The sequence below is a fragment of the Sceloporus undulatus genome, chromosome 3 (genome assembly GCF_019175285.1).
Source record: "Sceloporus undulatus isolate JIND9_A2432 ecotype Alabama chromosome 3, SceUnd_v1.1, whole genome shotgun sequence".
NCBI lineage: Eukaryota > Metazoa > Chordata > Lepidosauria > Squamata > Phrynosomatidae > Sceloporus > Sceloporus undulatus.
This window is the reverse complement of record NC_056524.1, coordinates 2827654-2848449: the sequence shown is the minus strand read 5'-3', so window position 1 is coordinate 2848449 and position 20796 is coordinate 2827654. Positions and strand designations below refer to the sequence as shown.

Here is a 20796-nt window from a genome sequence, read left to right as displayed (position 1 = left end):
ATGTTTTGGAATAAAATCATCTGGGAAACAGTACTGTAGGAGGGCACGGTTGGGGTTTCTTTCGTACAGAAGAAGGCACAACTGTCAGGGAACAGAGCACACTCGGGTTTGAATGGAGAATAAGCCCAAACTGCCAGGGAGCACAGCAAACTTGGCGGCTAGACTAGATGGCACTTTGAGTCCTGTCCAATTTTACACTTCTGTGATTTGTCCTCTACGCAAACTGTTTTCAGGAAGAGAATACTGAGATGGCCAGGGACTTTTCTATATGGAGAATGCAGGAAATGTTACTTACCAAGCATATATATACTTCTTAGTCATTATACCAATAGTCACCAAAAGCAAGGCCACCCCAAGCAGTGAACCTAGCATTAGCATTTTTTTGGATTCTGGAAAAAAAGGAGAGCAGAAGAAGCAAAAAAGAGAGGTCACCTCTGTTCACAGGCCTGGAAAGAGGGTTTCTGGGGGTGTTTTTCGAATACCTCTTGCATACCTCTGGGCTCCAGGATCTCTCCAAATGTCAGCTACTTTGCATTTGATGCAGTGTTCATGTTTGACAGCCAAGTGGGCAGTCTGCAAACATTTGAACCCTTGGAGAGGTATGAAATGTGTTTGCAGGTAACAATCATGGAAAAAATTTGCACGAAGGACTTGAGTGGACATGTATCTGAAGGATCTAATGTGTGCATCACTTTGTAGTTAGGGACAGTCAGCCACTGGTTTTTATACTTTGCACTAAGGGTAGGCATGCTCCTGATCCTGGGGGACCACACTGGCAGATTTTGGCTCCTTCAGAGCTCTGGAGGGCCATTTTGGTAACTAGAAGTCCCAATGTGACACTTCTGGCTGTTTTTAGGGGATAGGGTTAACTGTTATAGATATGGGGAGCACCCTGAATCAGCATGGGATGATCTTATACAGAATGGTTTCATATTTAAGATGTGTTTGTGTGTGAGGGGAGGCTGGGCTGCAAAACAACTTTTCCAGTCAAATTTTAAGGGTGTGTGTCCCAAGGTCTTGAGGTCCCAGAGACTTCACTAGGTCCCTTGAAGGCTGCATACAGCCGGTGAGCCACATGTTTCCCTTTGCACAATTCCCATGGGACTCTGGGTGTCCTGTTATCTTCCCAGCCAAGGTGACTAGATGTCCTCTTTTTTCAGGACATGTCCTACATTTCAGCCTTCTGTCCAGGAGGAATTTTAAAAATGTCTTCCATTTTGAGCATGACCAAGAAGCATGAATTTATATTTATATGGCCCCATTCCCACTTACAAATAAATCAGTGTGCAATCTGAATTGATGGAGAAGAGCGGAGCATGGTTCCCACTGCATTTGCCCTGATCACATTTTCTCCAACTACATTTGCCCCGCTCGCATTTTCCCCCTCTAAAATAATCCACTTGTGGTTCCCATTCGTGAATGAGTCAATTAAAAACGATTCGGTTCCAGCGGCCGAAGGGGAAATTTAAATCAATTCTGATCTGCATGTGGTTCTCACTTTTGCACATTCGATTTACAAAGAAGCTGAAAAAAATCAGCGTCAAAAAGACACGGGTTAAATGGGTCTAGTGCATGGCACCCCTCTCAGAATCGCTTCACCTATTCAGATTAAGTGGCAACCAGGGTTGTTTGAATTGGTTCAAACCGATTCACGATTCAATTTAAAAGGCAGTAGGAATGAGGCCTATGAGTGTTTTTAGCTTTTGTTTTCTAACGCCCTACTTTTGTATTGAATACCCTACATTTTGCAGCTCCTTGTCCTCCTTTGCAATGATGACCTCTGATCTGCCTATGTCCAGCTCCGTTCTAGAGCCCAAAGGGCTGTTTCTGCTCTAGCAGTTCCATATGGCCCTGGCCTTCAGTCCCTGAAGGAACCCTCACTGCCAGAAATGGAGGTCTTTGGTGACCTTCCAGCCCTTCTTTCAGCAAATAACTCAAATGGGGTAGGTAGACCTCAGGGATGGCACTTTTCTGGGCGACGCGTGTTGAAGTAGCAACCAAGATCTCTACCAACTGGCATGCAGGAGGGGACTTACAGGATCCCGCAGGGCAATCCTAATGTATGTTTGGACCACTCTGAATCCCATTTGCCTTGTGAAAGCTTATGCGGATGTCATGATGAGTTGCATGTGCACCTTGCCTGCCATAATATGATGGGAGTCTGGCTTATACATGAAAAACAGCATTGCTGAAACATGGTGATCTCAGACACAGATGCTGAGATAGCAATGGAAGGGAGGCGAGCTTGAGTCAAGATTATTCAAGGTTGTTTCACAACTACAAAGGGGTGGCATGGGAATGGGCTTGGATTGATAGTTTTTTAATAAAGGTTTTCTGAGTTATAACTACTGAATCTTTGGATCACTGAACTTGGTATCCTTCCAGCTGTGACAGTGGCATGTGGCTCCTATCCTTTGTGGGAGCCCGGCAAGGGTCTCCAAGGGTCTTTCATGACCCCTGCCACAGCCATAGCCAATTTTGCTACGCAGTGTGTAAAGCAGCATTTTCCCATGTGCTCTCATCAGACTTAGAGCCAAAGTCTCAAAATGTAAACTGCCTAGGTTATTCAACCTTTCTTTGGTGAGAGATGATGAATCCTTTGCAGCAGGCACAAAAAATGAATGCAAAGGGCATGCCTTTGGGGCAACAACAGGGAAGCTGATGGAAGAGTGAGGGAACCCAGGATAACTCAAGATATTGTGATACTCACTGATTTGTTCTGGAGGGGGCCCACTGTCAATGCTTCCTCCGAATCCCCGACTGCTACAGTATGGAGGAGCCCATCCATAAGCACAATGGCAATTCTTGTTGTTATTGCACACCTGAAACACATCAAGTAGTCGAGCAGCACATAAGGGAGTGGATTGGTCTCCCTTTTCCCATATTAATTGATTATCTTGGTCTTGGGGTCTTAATATGCTACAAACTAAGCATGAGTCAACAGTGTGGTACAACAGCCAAAAAAGGCCAATGCAATTCTAGGCTGCATCAATAGGAGTTTAGCAACCAGTTCAAGGGAAGTAATAGCACCACTCTATTCTGCTTTGGACAGGCCTCACCTGGAATGTGTGCAGTTATGGGAACTACAATTCAAAAAGGATTTGACAAGTTGGATCATATTCTTTCCAAAAGAAAGCAAACAAGATTTAAAGACCTTGGAGGTCTTGAAACAGAGGCTGGATGGCCATCTGTCAGGGATGCTTTGATTTGGATTTCCTGCACGGCAGAATGGGGTTGGACTGGATGGCCCCAGTGGTCTCTTCCAACTCTACGATTCTATGATTCTATGATTCTAATATAGTAAAAGGTCAGGAAACCAAATCCAATGAGCAGTGATGTATTCAAGTCTTTTAGTCCACGTCTCAAGTCACATCTCAAGACTCTACATTCAAGCCTCAAGCCGTGTCTCAAGTCCTTGCAAGACACTTTCAAGTCAAGTCTCAAGCCAACTTTTAACACAGGGGTGCATTTCTCAGAGAGGAACAGCAAACACATTAGGCAATGGGCTTGAAGTGAGGGTTGAGGTCGCTTGGCAGCCTGTCGCTGCTGCACATGAAAAGCTTTCAAAGGATTCTGGGCACCACAATTCAAAAAGGATGTTGAAAAATTGCAGCATGTCCAAAGCAGGGTGACCAAAATGTTTAAGAGTCTGGAAACCATGTCTTATGAAGAAAGACTTAGGGAGCTGGGTATGTTTACCCTGGAAAAGAGACGATTAAGGGATGATTAGATAGCCCTCTTTGAGTATTTGAAGGGATGCCATATAGAGGAGGGAGCAAGTTTGTTTTCTGCTGCTCCAGAGACTAGAACTCGAAACAATGGATGCAAGCTCCAGGAAAACAGATTCCACCAAAATATTAGGAAGAACTTCTTGAGAGTAAGGGCTGACCGACAGTGGAACACACTCCTTCCTGAGAGTGTAGTGGAGTCTCCTTCCCTGGAGGTCTTTAAACAGAGGCTGGATGGCCATTTGTCAGGGATCCTTTGATTGAGTTTTCCTACATGGCAGAATGGGGTTGGACTGGATGGCTCTTGGAGTCTCTTCCAACCCTAGGATTCTATGATTCTGCCTTAAGCCCACTGCCTAACACATTTGCTGTTTACTTCTGAAAAATGCACCCTGCACTTTGGGGGCAGGTTTTGCCTGCTGCTTAAAATGAATGGCACAGCAAGTCAGTCACTAAAAATATACAAGTCTCAAGTCAAGTCAAGTCAGTGTATCGTTTTTGCCAAGCCAAGTCCAAGTCATTAAAGCAACTTAAGTCTGACTTAAGCCCGAGTCAATTGACTCAAGTCTACCTCAGTGCCAACGAGGAATGATTTAAGGGACCAGGAATATTAGCTTGGAGCAAATTGAGAGGTGACATGGCAGTCATCTTTAAATGGCCATCATTTCTGATCTTCAGGGATACTGAGGGTAACCATGGCTCTTCCTGTACATCTATGAATCAAGCTCAGATGCTTTTATTCTCTTCCTCAATTGGCCATCAACCATGCTATAAACAGTAATGGAGATAGGCAATAGATTGGAGAGAGAGACTCAAGGAAAGATGTTATTTTTAAGAAAGAGTGAAAGGAGACATTGAAAGGGAAAGGGGGGGGACTAGAAGTGTGTGTGTGTGTGTGTGTGTGTGCATGTGCCTCCCAGTTGCCTGTCGACTTATGGCGACCCATGAATTTCAGAGGGTTTTCTTAGGCAAGGAATCCTCAAAGATGGTGCTGCCAGCTTTCTCCCTTCAGTATCTTGGCGGTCTCCAAGAAAAATATTTTGCAGCATTTTTTTTGATAAAATATCTGAAATGTTTTACTGTACCATCAACATGCAGCAAAAATTTTAAAAGTCAGCATCAACAAAAACAACCTATTCCGTTCATTCAAGCATGATTTTTCCAACCCTGTTTTAATTTTCCTTTTGGTGTTTTCTAACCTCTATTATAAACGTCAATCTTGAACCCCAAAGGAGTGGATTCCCTTACAATTTACTTCTGCAAGGTTTTAGGGTGTGTGTGTGCGTTGGTTTTAGAGAGACCAACTCCAATAAACCATCTTCAGGAGCTGGGAAGGCAACAGAGGGATGCCACCAAAACAGAAGCAACTTAATAGACCGCTTAGTTCGCATCTTTGCTACTTACGCCTTGGTGGTTGCACTTTGAGAAATCACAGTCATAATTCAGAATTGTCCGACTGACACATGATCTATTTACACATATCTAGAAAATGAAGGTATAAATAATTTAATTAAATAACACATGCAGAAATGGGAATCTGATGACTATCAGAACATTGATTGAATTACACTCTGTTATTCTGTTTTTATTATCTAATCATAAAGATCTTTATCCGGTCAATAAAGAATGAGCTATTGCTGTAATATCAAATGGGAGAAAAAGGCAACTTCAGCAAAAGGGATGTTTAGCAAACCATTCTATAATATATTTATCCATCCCAGGTGCCTCTCCAAATGGCAAAGAAATCTGAATTACAGTCAGCCCTCCCCATTTGCAGCTTTGGCTTTTGCATCTTTGATTATCCACGGATTTGATTAATATATTATCTCTAGGAACCTTTAAGTACTCCAGCATGACTTTATGGCCAACATTTGATAGAAGCTGTGCTAGAAGACCTAGAGACTCCTTGAGAGAACACTTCTCTAGGCACAATTCAGTGGTCAAGTTCCATAGAATAGATGTTGACCACAGAGTTGTGCTGAAGGACCTAGAGATTCCCAAAGAGCTGTTATCTCAGGTTCTTTTTTTTTTTTTAAGAATGTTTTTTAATGGTGATTCTTTCACTTTTGTGGGGGTCTTGCATCCCTAACCCCAGCAAATGTGAAGAGCCCATAAGGATTTGTCTTTAATCTAAGTAATGGAGACTTGGCCCATAGCATGTGGAATATTTGTGGCTATGCCTGTTCCACTCTGTCAAAGAGTTTGTGTTTTTCTAATATTGTTTCCGTTGTCTTCCTTTTCTGGGAAAGACACAACATTTCAGAAGGAAAAGCAGCTGTAGGAAAAATGCAGAAATCCATATTACTGTACAGTTGGCCCTCCATTTTTGAGGGGGATCCATTCTGGACCCTCCCTGTGAAAACAGAGGCTCACACATATTCAAGCACCATAGGCTTCAATGGGGTGCGCGCTCATGTATGTGTGCCAGGTGCGCGCCCCGTTGAAAATAGCAGAGGTCAACCCTCTGCGGATTTTTGAGGTCGTAGATCTCAGATCTGTGAGTTAGGAGGGGTGACTGTAATGTCTTTGCTAAGCCTAACAAAATGTGAAAGCATGACCCCTTGTACTGCCTTTCTGTAGGCAAGGCAGTACAAGAAGCAGGTGGCAGGGAATTGTGGGGAGGAGAAAGAGATGGAGTGAAAGTCAGGGGGCCTACATGAATAGTCTTGTTACGCAAAGGACTGGGACCATTAAAAACAACACCCTTATCTTTATCTTTTCTATAAGATATAGAAAAGAGATATAGAAGAATAATCTTATACATGGTAACTTCAGCAAGAATCATATATGCTAAACAATGGAAAAAACCTACAATACCTACAAAAGAGGAATGGCTTCATAAATTGCTTGAAGCAATGGAAATGGATATCCTAACCGCTTGACTAAAGAATGCCCAAACAGAGGCAATAAATGAAAGGGAAAAAGAATGGCTATGTGTAGAAAAATATATGGAGAAAAATAAATAAGTATGTAGGACTAGCCACATAACACCGGTACTGAAAGATCTCCATTGGCTGCCCATTCGCTTCCGGGCTCAATATAAGGTGTTGGTGATTACCTATAAAGCCCTAAATGGCTTGGGCCCAGGATACCTAAAGGACAGCCTCTCCCTGTACATTCCGCCTCGCACCCTCAGAACGTCTGGGCAGCATTTACTGAAGGTACCTGGGGCTAGATTATCCTCCACCACACGGAGGACATTTTCCACGGCTGCCCCAGCCCTTTGGAACACGCTGCCCACCGAGCTCCACTCATCTACCACCCTGGCCCAATTCAGGAAGGACTTAAAGACCTTCCTGTTCCAACAGGCATTCCCCGACTAAAATCCTGTGGGCCTCCCTCCTCTTCCGTGGCCAAGAGGTTGGGCTAAGGGGCTTTTAACCTGTTATTTTTATTGATTATATGGTCTACCTTGATGTATTTGTATTTTTATATTGTTTATGTATTGTTGTTTTTAACCTATGTTGTAAGCCGCCCTGATCGTAGGAAGGAGCGGGATAAAAATAAAAACTTTATTATTTATTTATTTATTAAATATGTCAGAAAGGTTAGAAAGGCTATGAATATTAACTTCTCCTAATATAGGTAATTATGTTATAGATAACATTTCACATTGATAGATAGTAAAGAGGAATTTGCAGGCTGTGGACTCTTATTTTCTTTGTATTTCTTTACTTACTTCTTTTGTCAAAAGGACACTTAAGATAAATACACACCAGATGAGAGGAAAGAAATGGATATAAACAAATAAGAGTGGTAAAGACCACCCAGGAAGTATAAAATAATTGATGTAAGTTTTGGTTTAGAATCTAGAATATGACTAATAGATAATGGAAAGCTATTATGTCTTTTCATTTTGTTGTTGACGTCTTTTTTGTTATGTTATTGTGTTTTGTGTTTTGTGTATATATGTATGTTATGTTTTTGGTATATGTGTTTTATAAATAAATAATAAAAAACAACAACACCCTTATGAGATGCAATGGGGGCATCACTAGTCGAGGGCGGGGAGTGTGGACTGCACCAGAAGACCCCCAGGAGACCCCCAAGCATAATGGTGGGAGGGGACTGCTGTCTGTGTCTGGTGGCTTTGCTTGCTGGATTGGAAAGAGAGTCTCTTTCCTGCCTGGCCAACAGCTCCAGCAAACCCAGAAACAACATGGCATGGTAGCAGCAGCCCATGCCCACCAAAAGCCATGGCTTTTAAAGAGAAGGTAAAGGCCATTAAGAAATGATCCATGACCTGGTCAAATATACTAGGTACACCAGCGACCACATGAACAGTTGAACAATCTTATAAAGTTTCCCCATCTAGGTAGATTTAGCATTAAAAAACAACAACCAATCAAACAAACAAACAACAAAACCCAGATATTCCTATTTCTGTGGTAGTTAGGGGCTGCTGGGAGTTGCAGTCCAACGACATCTCGAGGGCTGCACAACACCCACACTTGTTTTAGGATGGTGCATAATAAGAGGTGCCAAGTCCGTAACTGTGCCAGTTCCAGTTTTCTGGAAATAATCTGTTTAGAGAGGTCAAGGCACATCCATGTGTGCAAGATGAAATTATTTTAATTTGATGAGGCTTTGGGCTTGACTTAAAAGCAGCATCTTAACCTGGTTATTTATATTAGATGATCCAAATAATAATAAGAATAATCATAAAGAGAATCAGAGAGAGCACAATGTTCCAACTATGTGGGGCACCAAGTTCAAGACCAATATGAGGGGTACTTCAGCCAGTCCTAGGGGTTGTTCACACTACTTTATAAAGCCATTTGCAAACTGGTTTAAAAGGTGCTAGTTCACACTTGTGCCAATTTTTCCTGACCCGAATTCCAAAGGGAGGGGGCTCAAATCTTCCTTAACCTGGTTCTTTTGGAAACTGGGATTTCAGTGTGTCTTTTCAAAAGAACCAGTCCTTTTTTTGACCAACTGCAAATGGGAACTTGCTGCCAATTCAGTTTGGAGCATTGTATTCTGCTTTGCTCAGGCCCCACCTGGAATATTGTGCCCAGTTCTGGGCACCACAATTCAAGAAGGACATTGAGAAACTGGATCGTGTCCAAAGGAGGGCAACTAAAATTGTGAACGATCTGGAAGCCAAGCCCTATGAGGAAGGATTTAGGGAGCTGGGGATGTTTAGCCTGGAGAAGGTTAAGAGGTGATATGATAGCCCTCTTTAAATACTTGAAGGGATGTCATATGGAGGAAGGAGCAAGCTTGTTTTCTACTGTTCCAGGGAAAAGAACCCACAACAAAGGATGAAAGCTACAGGAAAAGAGATTCCAGCTCAACATTAGGAGGAACTTCCTGAGAGTAAGGGCTGTTTGACAGTGGAACAGACTCCTTCCTCGGAGTGTAGTGGAGTCTCCTTCTTTGGAGGTCCTTAAACAGAGGCTGGATGGCCATCTGTTAAAGATGCTTTGATTATGAGTTCCTGCATGGCAGAATGGGGTTGGACTGGATAGCCCTTGTGGTGTCTTCCAACTCTACGATTCTATGATTCTAAAATCTGTGAATGCCCAACCCACATGTCCCATCTCTATTTGCACACAGACAGATGCTAACCATCCAAATTATGTTACCTTGCCAGGACCACAGGCCGATCCATCTTTTATTGCTCCGACATCATACATCTCCTCCTCTTCGTGAAACTCCGTACCCAAACACAAGATATTGCCCGTGGGTGTCTGGATTACACCTTGCTTGTTTGAAATTATTGGGATCTTCTTGACGTTGATACACTGGATCCTTCCGCAAAAGACATCCCTGAGAGAAAAGAAAGGATGTAAAAGTCTGAAGGGGTCCTTCTTCACTCTGGCTGTGAGAAACCAAAGACCACTCTGGGATACCTTAATGCTTCCCTCAGAGCCAGCTTTGAAGGAACATCGAAGTGTGTTCCACCAAAGGCAATGCATAGCAGCTGATGGCTGTGAGGGCCTTTGTCAGAAGCATTCCTATACAGCAATGATTTTGAAGCAAGGGGTCAGGGTGCTAAAAATTTGGAGTCATCCTAAGGAAAGGGAGCAATAACCATTCACCTGCAATGCCAACCTCTGGGAAGGCATGACTTCTTGTAAAAGGGGTGAACAAGTATGAGAGGGTCAAGGGGGCATTCCCCTAATTGCCTGTGTGCTATGCTCTCCTGACGTACCATTTTTTTTGGGTTGTATTCCAGCTGAAATAGTAACCAGGAGTATTGCCCACATCCATATGGGTTATCTAGAGAAGAGAAGATTGATAGATGATGTGATAGCCCTGTTTAAGTATTTGAAGGGTGTCATATTGGCGATGGGGCGAACTTGTTTTCTGCTGCTCCAGAGAATAGGACCCGGAGCAATGGATGCAAACTAGAGGAAAAGAGATTCCACCTAAACATTACGAGGAACCTGCTGATAGTAAGAGCTGTTCGACAGTGGAACACGCTCCTTCCTCAGAGAGTGGAAGAGTCTCTTCTTTGGGGGTCTTTAATAATAATAATAATAATAATAATAATAATAATAATAATAAAAATAATATAGTTTATTTGTAACCCGCTTTTCCAAAATTTTGATCAAAGCGGCAAACAATTATATATAAAAACATTCCAATAAAATCAATTAAAAACAGCATTAAAAACAACACAGTAATATTAACAACAAAAGGGCCAGATAGAAGGGGAAGTCGATATATACATTCCAGGGTCATCAATGAAAAGGGGTAAGGGAAAAATGATTTTTCATGGTGGGAAGGCTTGGGAAAAGAAATACGTCTTCAGGTTCTTTTTAAAAAGAGCTAAAGATGTGGTGGAGCGGAGCTCATCTGGGAGACTATTCCAAGATCTGGGGGCCAGGATAGAGAATGCCCTTTGTGAGATCCTCGCATAGCGTGTCGCTGGGACCTCCAACAATTTCATCCCTGTTGACCTGAGTGTGCGGGGCGGATTATATGGGGAGAGGCGGTCCTCCAAGTACTCTGGGCCCAAGCCATTTAGGGCTTTATAGGTCATTACCAACACCTTGTATTGAGCCCAGAAACAAATAGGCCGCCGGGTTTGGTACAAGGGTTGCCCCATGTAGAGCACATTACAGAAATCCAATCGAGAGGTTACCAGAGCATGTACTATAGTTTCAAGCTTCCTCTGATCCAGGTAGGGGCGCAGCTGGCGTATCAACCGAAGCTGATAACAAGCACTCCTGACCGCCGCATCCACCTGAGAAGACAGCTGGAGCGACGAGTCCAGGAGCACTCCCAAGCTGTGGACCGAGTCCTTCAAGGGGAGCGTGACCCTGTTCAGGACCAGATGACAAATCTCACCACCCAGATCCGGGGAACCTATCACCAGTACTTCCGTTTTCTCTGGATTCAGACTGAGTCTGTTTTCCCTCATCCAGCCCATTACTGACTCCAAGCAGGCATTTAGAGGAGAGATGCCATCCCTAGTCACTGCATCAGTTGGGGACTCAGAGAAACATATTTGGGTGTCATCAGCGTACTGATAACACCGCGCCCCGTGTCTCCGGATGATCTCTCCCAGCGGTTTCATGTAAATGTTAAATAGCATGGGAATCACTCCTTGAGGGACACCAGATGTAAGCGCCTTCCTATCAGAGCAAACGTCCCCAGCTGCACCATCTGGAATCTGCCCGAGAGATAGGAATGGAGCCACTGGAGCACAGTGCCCCCGATATCTAACTCCCCCAGGCGTTCCAGAAGGATACCATGGTCAATGGTATCGAAAGCTGCTGAGATGTCCAAAAGCACTAACAGGGACACGCTTCCCCTGTCCATGCCCAGACGGAGATCATCGACTAAGGCGACCATGGCAGTCTCAACTCCATAGCCCGCCCGGAAGCCGGTTTGAAATGGGTCCAGAAATCCATTTCATCCAAGATTGATTGAAGCTGGAAGGCGACCGCTCTCTCGATCACCTTCCCCAAAAATGGCAGCAGCGATATAGGCCAGTAGTTATTATAAGTCAGGAGGTCTAGGGAGGTTTTTTTTAGCAGGGGTTTAACCACTGCTAATTTTAATGTGTATGGTTGGACTGGATGGCCCTTGGGGTCTCTTCCAACTCTATGATTCTATGATGGTGTTTTCCTGCATGGTAGGGCATTGGACTGGATGGCACCTGGTGGTCTCTTCCAGCTCTATGGTTCTATGAGTCTATATATCCATTTATGTATTATTCATCCATCCATCCATCCATCCATTCCTTCATTTTATTTATATGATATTATTATTTGAATTGGTATTCACTTTTCTCCCAAAACTGGGAGCCAAAGCGGCTTACAGTATAAAAACGTGCAACTAAAAACTAACACAGGTACAATGAAAAATGTACAAAAGTGACAATTAAAAAAGAATAAAACTATTGCAATATTAGAACAAATTATTTGTTTAAAACATAGAATACAATTAAAAGATAAAAGCCCTTAAAAACCATACACATTAAAACAATATGTCACCTTTCTCTGAGAGCGAGACTCAAGAGGCTTTAGAGCAGGAAATCCAGCCTGACCTCTCTCTAGAAGCCAAATTTACTAAACTGAGACTGTCATACTTTGGACACATCATGAGACAACAGGATTCCATGGTTCTATGAAGATGCTGTTATCAGCTCCTTCCGGCAGACAATGAGCTCCTTCCCATAGTAAGATCAGGGAGCCAGGCCCCCTGCCCCTAAGTGGGACTTACTCTTCTTTGCATTTCTTGTATTCCAGGTCAGCCTTGCCACAGTTGCCGGTCCGGTCTCCTCTCATGTTAACTTCCTTGTAGCAACTCAGTGGAGCAGGTTTTGCATCTGAACATTGGAGGCGCAGAATCAGGGGTTGGAGGAAAGAAAGATAGCACCGGTCAGAAACAAAGTCAACGGACATACATACATACACCTCAAAAAAAAAAGACAAGACCATCTTTTTCCGAAGGCTGGGAAATTCTGGGAGTTGCAGGCCAAATGTAAATGATCAACATGTCCAAATCGTTGTAATGCACAGTTGAATTTATTCAGATGTCTAAGTCAGCCATCAGCCTCTCAACTAAAACAGTTTGAACCTGCTTTAACTGTCATGGCTCCATTCTATGGAATCCTGGGATTTGTAGTTTGCTGTGGTACCAGAGCTTTCTGATAGAGAAAGCTAAACAACAACAACAACAATGGTGATGATTTCTTACCCACCATGGATTGATATTTCACAAAACTACAACAGTCCCAGAATTCCATAACTTTTAATCAAGGCAGTTAAAGCATTGTCAAACTGCATTAATTCTGCAGTGTTGACGCAGCCCTAGCCCAGCCCTGGAACCACTGCACCATGCTGGTTCCATTGTCATGTGCCTTCATGTTGATTCCAATTTATGGAAACCCTATCATCACCCATTGGGTTTTCTTGGCAAGATTTATTCTGAGGAAGTTTGCCTTCCTCTGAGGCTGAGAGAGTGGCACTTGATGAAGGGCATCCATTGGGTCTTCATGGCCAAGGGATTCAAACTTTGTTTTCCCAGATTCCTAAGCCAATGCCCAAACCACTGCACCATTTTAGCTCTATAATACAAAATAGGTACAGTGTGGATTCTTTATCCATAGATTCAACCATCCATGTCTTACAAATATCATTTAAATATATATATATAAATTCCAAATAGCAAACCTTGATTTTGCCGTTTTATCTAAGGGACACCGTTTTACTATACCATTGTATTTAATGGGACTTGAACATCCCTGGAGTTTAATAATTCATTTTTTTGGCTTTGTATTTAAGGCTGTTTCTGTGTTTTATCCTCTCCTCTGCCATTTTATTGTGGTCTTGGGATTCCCTCTCACAGAACTGTTACCTTTTTAAAAAGTTGTGCCCTGCTTTTTCTGTGGGATTATGGGAGCTGCAGTCCACTTAAGTAAAGGATGGGGGCAATATGCCACTTAGCATGGAGAGACAGAGAAAGAAATGGAGGGAGGTCAGGACAGCTCCAGGTCCAGAATACTTTGGGATGTTATATGTATTCTGGCCAGTGCAGATAGGGCCTGTTATTTGCTTAGTTATCTTCCTCCTTCCCTCAAAGTCATTGCAGTCATTGCAGTGCCAGGACTCACCCTCCACTCTGCATCCACCTTCTGGCTAAAAGAAAGTAGGCTAGATTAAATTATCCCATCTCCCTATGTAAGTGAGAAGCAATGACCTAACCTTTGCCGAAGAGAGTTCTGCAGTGGAAGTGAAGGTCAAGGCACTCCCCTAAGTAGCAACTGTTGTTGGTCCCACACGGCGTCCCGTCTTGCTTGTACGTGTCTTTTGGGCAGCTGCCAGAACCCCCGGTGCAGTACTCCGGCAGGTCGCATTTGTTGGTGGCTTCTCTGCAGAGCATCCCTTCATTCACAAACTGTGGGAAAGAAGCAGATGGTCTTGAACAGAGTGGCTGCATCACTTTTGCTGGAGGGGGAAGGCTGTTGCATTACATAGAATTGTAGAACTGGAAGAGACACCAAGGGCTATCCAGTCCAACCCCATTCTGCCATGCAGGAACTCTCAATCAAAGCACCCCTGACAGATGGCCATCCAGCCTCTGTTTAAAGACCTCCAAAGAAGGGGACTCCACTGCACTCCGAGGAAGGAGTGTGTCGGACAGCCCTTACTCTCAGGAAGTTCCATCTAATGTTGAGCTGGAATCTCTTTTCTTGGAGCTTGCATCCATTGCTCCATTGTGTCCTGTTCTCTGGAGCAGCAGAAAACAAGCTTGCTCCCTCCTCAATATGACATCCCTTCAAATACTTAAACAGGGCTATCATATCACCTTTTAACCATCTCTTCTACAGGCTAAACATACTCAGCTCCCTGAGTCTTTCCTCATAAGGCAGACACTTCCCTATCCTAATGTATTAGATAAATTATGGGAAAGTATAAGTAAGCGTGCAATGGGTAGTAAATGCAATAAAGTACTGTAAATGATCTGTTGGGAGTATAGAATGGTTGGAGTGTCTGGTGACTGGCAAAACCTCTGGCCATGTCTATTCTGGCTAGAATAGTCTGGAAGCAGCCCAGAGTATTCTGGCCCTGAAGCTTCCCCTGAACTCCCTCCGCTACCTGGGCACTGCTATGCTGGGCAGGTGTTCACCCATGCATCCCTCTCTTCTGCTTACTGTTGCTGCCGGTGGCACAAGTTGCTCCCCCTGAAACCGAAAAAAAAGGCCACTTAGGGGTAATACCATGGCTGGCACATCGTTCTGATGTCAAGGGGAGCAGCTTATGCTAGCAATAAAGGTTGGCACAGTGGGACACATTTAAACAGCTGACTGGCATTGTTCTGAAGGGCTCCAGATTTTCTTGGAAGATGAGTTTTGAAAATCCAGTCATTTCCAATCTGTGGGCCATTGTTTTGTTTTAATATTTATAATAATAATATTTATTTATACCCTGCTCTTCAGCCAAAAGGCTAATTGTTAATTAGACATTTTCCGTATTTGCTGACAGATTTTAGTTAGAATTAGAGCAGATTTTTTCCTTGTAGCTTGAAGCAGCTGTATTGGTTTGCCATCTGTTTCTGATTATTTAGGCTTAATAGATCAAATCTATTTTTATATTTTTCTCTGGGAATGCTCTTTAGGTTGTATTTTAGCACACTGGTGAGATTAGTGTATTTACTGTCTATACGTGTGTACTAGTCAGCCTCATGTATAAGTCGAGGGAAGGTTTCAGAGTCAAAATCCTGGGTTTTGATATGACCCTTGGATAAGTCGAGGGTAAAATTTAGAGGGCTGTAAGGACGGATGGAAAGGGAGAAATACCACTTCTGTCCCTCTTTCTCCTTCTCTGGACCTCTCCCAAATGATTCCCAGGGGCTGGAGGAGAGGTTTTAACATCGGATCGAGAAAGGAAGCAAGTGGTTTTTAAATGGAGAGCTTTTTCCATAAGAAGCAAGGTTTTGCAAAATGGATTAGAGGGGGAAGGGATTGGTGATAAATGGGGATTGGGGCATTGGCTTGCTTGCTTTAGGACCTATCTAAGCACTATTGGTGTATTGACCCTTATATGTCTACCCAGAATTTTAGGGTCAATTTTGGGGCATAAATTTCTCAACTTATAGTCAAGTATATACGGTAAGCTTTACTCTAATTTTTGATATTAGCAGTTCACTGTCTGTACCATAATTTCCTCCTAGTCTTGCTTTTGCAGCAAAGATTGAGTTTCTCCATCTTCTGCTTTGATTATGCCATCTATTTGATTTCTAGATTGGCCATGGCATGATGTTCGCATATACGGTTGCCTCTTGGGTTGCTTGGAGAATGCATTTGCAATGGACAAACCATTGGCCTCGCAAAAATTCAGTGCTTGGGTGCCATGATAATGTCCGGAGACGTCATAGACATTTCCTCAACTACAGTTTGAGCCTGCAATTCCTGCCAACAGCAGTGGCTCCTCCGTCCCAGGGATCCCACTAAAGAGTTTTCTTTGAGGGAAAACAAATGAAGCCCAAAGTGTTTGAAACGCAGACACAGGAACATGAAATGAACCATGGCTGTGAGCTTACCTTACATCTCTCACAACACTTTCCATGAGAGCAGCTGGCATTCGGACTCCAGGTACAGTTCTGTAGGCAACAGCCGTTCCTTTGGCAGGCCTGTCAGTGAAGATGAATGGTGGATTAAACACTCGCCCTGGGGACCCGGGATTAAACATCCGAGGCTGAGGACCCTCTGTATACCCTCATCGCCTAGTCTTCTTCCTAAATCCCACCAGACCAAACCTTCTTTGTCAAATAGTCCTCTGTGGACTGGTACAGAAAAACACATTGAAAAGAAAACCATACCCCCTCCTTGCCCCTTTCTTTCTTGGAACTGTCCTCTATACTGTCACAATGTCCTCTATATTAGGGATCCCAGATCTCAGGGCCTGGCCCTTTTAGGGCTATAAGCCCCTTTGTCTATTCCTCAGGTGAAAAGAAATGAACCTCGAGGCACGGACATCACCTTAGAAAGGTGCCATATATGTTCTCCTCGCTTCTTAGACTTGCCAAAGGTCACCCAGCGTTTTTCCATGGCTGATCAGGGACTCAAACCCGGTCTCCAGGAGTGCTATTACAACACTCAGATCATGACACCGTGATGGGTCTAACCCTCGGTCAAGACATTTAAAGGGAGAAATAAACTGGAAATCTACAGAGGGAGGAGAAAATGTGAGGAAACCTCATGGTTTACACATCAGTGTCCCCCGGGTGGTAACTCATGATGTCCCCCCTCCATTGACCTCCTCCCATTTCACACCATAGAGAATACTTAATAATATATTATTTTGCATTAACGTTACTCATAAATCGTAATTCCCATATACCACCGAATGTAATGCTAATAAGAAGTTGTGACATAAGCAATGAGCAAAATTAAAATTACACTTTCTAATTACAATGTCATGTGCACAACCTAAATGTATGGCCTCATTCCCACTACCTTTTAAACCAGATCACAAATTGGTTTGAACCGGTTCAAGCGACCCTGGTTTCCACTTAAACTGAAGTGCTGAAGCGATTCCAAGAGGGAGGCCATGTGCCAGACGCATTTAACCCATGTCTTTTTGACACTGATCTTTTCTGCGTCTTTTCCAATAAATCGATTCCGTGCAAGATGCGGACTGGAATCGATTTAAATTTGCCTTTTGGCCAGCACTGATTTCAGGTCGCACACTGATTTATCTGTAAGTGGGAATGGGGCCTATATGTATTTATACATATAGTGTGAAGATTTGGTTAAAATGTGATGTTTTTAAAGAATTTTTAAAAAAGATTTTAAAAATTTAATTTTTTAAAAATAAAAATTCTGGGGGCTTCTCCTTTCTTGTCCCAATGAGCCTCACCCCATTCACCCCATCTCTTAAAGCGTTTTAAAGGGAAGTGGATGAATGCCACAGCCTGTTTCTGCCAAAAGGTAGGTTTTTGAGGACCAGTGGTGTCATCACCCCCCTTTTCAAGGTGTCACCTGGGGAGGTCCGTAACCCGTGCATCCCTCTAATGACGCCACTAGTTCATATGGCAGCAAAGAGTAAGCACATCCTACTATTAATACTCCTGTAGTAAGACGGGTTGCGTCAATGCACAAGCTCTAACCTTATCCGTACCGCAGTCACACTCCTCATTGGCTTCCACCACGCCGTTTCCACATATCTTTCTAGACTTCTGATCTTTTGGCAGGTTCAGGAAACATCTCCCCCCATACCGGGCTAATAAGGTACGAAACCTGTTTTTGCTGCAGTTGCTCAGTCTGTGACACTCCCTGAAAGAAAATAAATGCAACCGGCTGTTAAGCAGAACATTTATCCTTTCATATAAGTGTCTAGTTGCTTCTAAGTGTTTTTTAGCACAATACTGTAGGAAGTATGCAGCAGTACCTTGAAAGCAAACCTGTGCTACTTCCTGAGGGGGGGGGGGGGATAATCACTTGTGGAAGGCAACCCATTTGTTCTGGGGGTTTGGTTTGCTGTTGTGTGTGTTCAAATACTTTCTGACTTCAAATACTTTGAAGGGATGTCATACTGAGGAGGGAGCAAGCTTGTTTTCTGCTGCTCCAGAGAACAGGACACAATGGAGCAATGGATGCAAGCTACAGGAAAAGAGATACCACCAAAACATTAGGAGGAACTTCCTGAGAGTAAGGGCTGTTCGACAGTGGAACAGACTCCTTCCTCGGAGTGTAGTGGAGTCTCCTTCTTTGGAGGTCTTTAAGCAGAGGCTGGATGGCCATCTGTCGGGGATGCTTTGATTGAGAGTTCCTGCATGGCAGAATGGGGTTGGACTGGATGGCCCTTCTGGTCTCTTCCAACTCTATGATTCTATGATTCTATGAAAACAGAAGTAGTGGGTCATTCTGAAGAGGTTTCTGTGTGGAGCTGCATATTTTTGGGAAAAACACACCACTTTTTTAAAAAGGGGGGCTTTGGGGGTTCTCAGGGGTTGCAAAAGTCTGGTCCAGGGTTTTGCTTGTGGTCCACAGGTTGCACTTTGGCATCCTGTGCTTGATGTTGTGCCAGGGCAGGGCAGGATCTTAGCCTGAGTTCATGAGTTGCCATATGTTCCTTGATCTCACAGGCCTCTCTTCTATATTTGTCATAAGTAGGTGCCCTGGGGAATGATCATCATTAAAACAGACACAAGCATGGGACTCACGCAACAGCTGAATGCATGACGCAGTGGCCAGGCTTGGAGTTGCAGTTGCAATCACACATTCTGGCTTCAGGCCTCGGGAGATCATCATGGACAAATCCAATGGCATGGCCCAGTTGATGTGCTGCCCATGCACCACTTTGCATCAGTGAGGAGGAAATCTGCTCACAGCGATCAAAGAGAAAGATAAAGAAAGGAGGAATAAACTCAGAGGAAGCAAAAAGCACTTTCAGAATACAACAGCGTAACTGTGATTGCTGAGCCATGTGTGTGTTTGTTTGGGGAGAGAAATCCAATTATTATTTGTGACAAAACAACAGCAACAGCAACTAGACATTGGGGAAATGTTTTGTGCTGACAGCTCAACTCACTATTACATGGTTATGAATTTAATGAATTAAACAGCAAGATTATTATAGTTCAACAAGAGATTGTCATGGACAAGAAATTAAAGAAATCATACAGGGGGCAGGGGGGAACCATTGCCTAGAAACCTGTTGGTGTCTTAAGCATGCATAAGCTTCCCTACAGAAGCAGGTGAACATTTTTGTCTGATGGGGAATGTCTCAGTTCGGTTCACATTTAGAAAATTAAGAGTTGCTCACACACGACGCACTGCACACTTATGTTTTGCCAGGTCAATGCAGACTCTGGCCTGCATTGCACATTGTACATGCAGATATGAACTGAGCACACAAAAACCACAGACAGTGGTTTCCACATTTGATTGCAGAGCATTGCAGTTCACTAACAAAATGGCTTTGTGCAATTGCCACATCACTCCCATAAGTTAAAAGTTGCATTCTTTCTTCTCAGTGTGAGAGCTCAGCTATACTGCACATGTTAGTATTGCTGGACCTCTGAGCATGTTTTATTGCCATTATCTACTAGGACATCCTTCTTGATCAGCTGAACAGGATGTTAGTGTGGACTTGGTGGTCAGTATTTTATCCTGGTTCCTATCTGCCAGGAAGGTAAATTCTGGCAGAATTTTGTTGCTGGTTGCAGCAGTTTCCGCAGTTCCTCATGAGCCTTTGGCTGATGCACTTCCCCCTGGTTCCACCTTGCCTCCCCAAATGGTCCAGCGACCGTGTGAAATGGATGGGAAATCTGCTCATGAGTTAAAGTTCAGTAGATGATGGTGTGTAAAGAAAATGCTTATGAACTGTAAATTTCATTATGTTTCTCAGAAGTTAAGATGACAGGGAGTAAAATGACTTCAGAACCTGTTTTGGAAGATGAGGGATATGTAGAGTAGAAGCAAACAAAGGAAGACAAAGTGTTTAGGTGTGTAAGACATCTCACCCCAATAGCAAGGAGACCTGTGCAAACAGGTTAGCAACAGAGAAAAATCCACTCCCCATCTCCACATCTTTCCCCAGCCTCAAACTGTAAAGCAAATGCAAAAAGTGTCCAGTAAGGTCCCTAATATGCAAGCAAATTTTTCACACCACTGGACAGCTATTAACATTTGGCCACAATGCCAAGAAAGACTCCAAATCCCATCTGCCTTGTGGCAGAGGTCCAGCTCACTCCAGAAGCTCTATCTTGCCCTGCCTAGAACATGCCTTGGTGATCTCCGGTTTGATCTGCCTGGGAGACAGCCTTGTACAAATATTTAGAAACTGCAGTAGATTCCAGATTCCTGGGGAGAAGTCTTTCCTGTTTGGAGCAAGTAGCTCTTTTATCATCCATTTTGGATTATATATCTTTGATGGAAAGGATGTCATAGATAAACGTTATTAACTTAGAAATCAGGAAGCAAAACCAGACAGTTCCAGGCGAAGGATTTATTTGCAAGGAGATGCAGAACCAAGTTCCAGGATGGAAGCAAACACTCTGACCTCCTCCTTAGCAGCTCACAGCAACACAGAGCAAAACTAGAACTCTCGCTGACACAAACACCAACTGCATTGACTCTCCACTACTCCACAACTCCACAACT

The 20796-nt window shown here is 43.5% G+C and overlaps 1 protein-coding gene across 1 annotated transcript in view; it reads right to left on the bottom strand.

Annotated features, from left to right (window-relative positions):
• LOC121926566 (disintegrin and metalloproteinase domain-containing protein 21-like) overlaps positions 1–20796 on the bottom strand; it is a 46402-nt gene that overhangs the window by 6993 nt on the left and 18613 nt on the right. The window contains exons 11-19 of the mRNA XM_042459635.1: positions 18855–19012; positions 17799–17964; positions 16230–16319; positions 13892–14084; positions 12408–12513; positions 9317–9500; positions 5133–5210; positions 2711–2822; positions 296–389 (exon numbers count right to left, since the gene is read on the bottom strand). Coding sequence (XP_042315569.1) covers positions 296–389; positions 2711–2822; positions 5133–5210; positions 9317–9500; positions 12408–12513; positions 13892–14084; positions 16230–16319; positions 17799–17964; positions 18855–19012 — 1181 coding nt within the window. The remainder of the gene's footprint in view (positions 1–295; positions 390–2710; positions 2823–5132; positions 5211–9316; positions 9501–12407; positions 12514–13891; positions 14085–16229; positions 16320–17798; positions 17965–18854; positions 19013–20796) is intronic.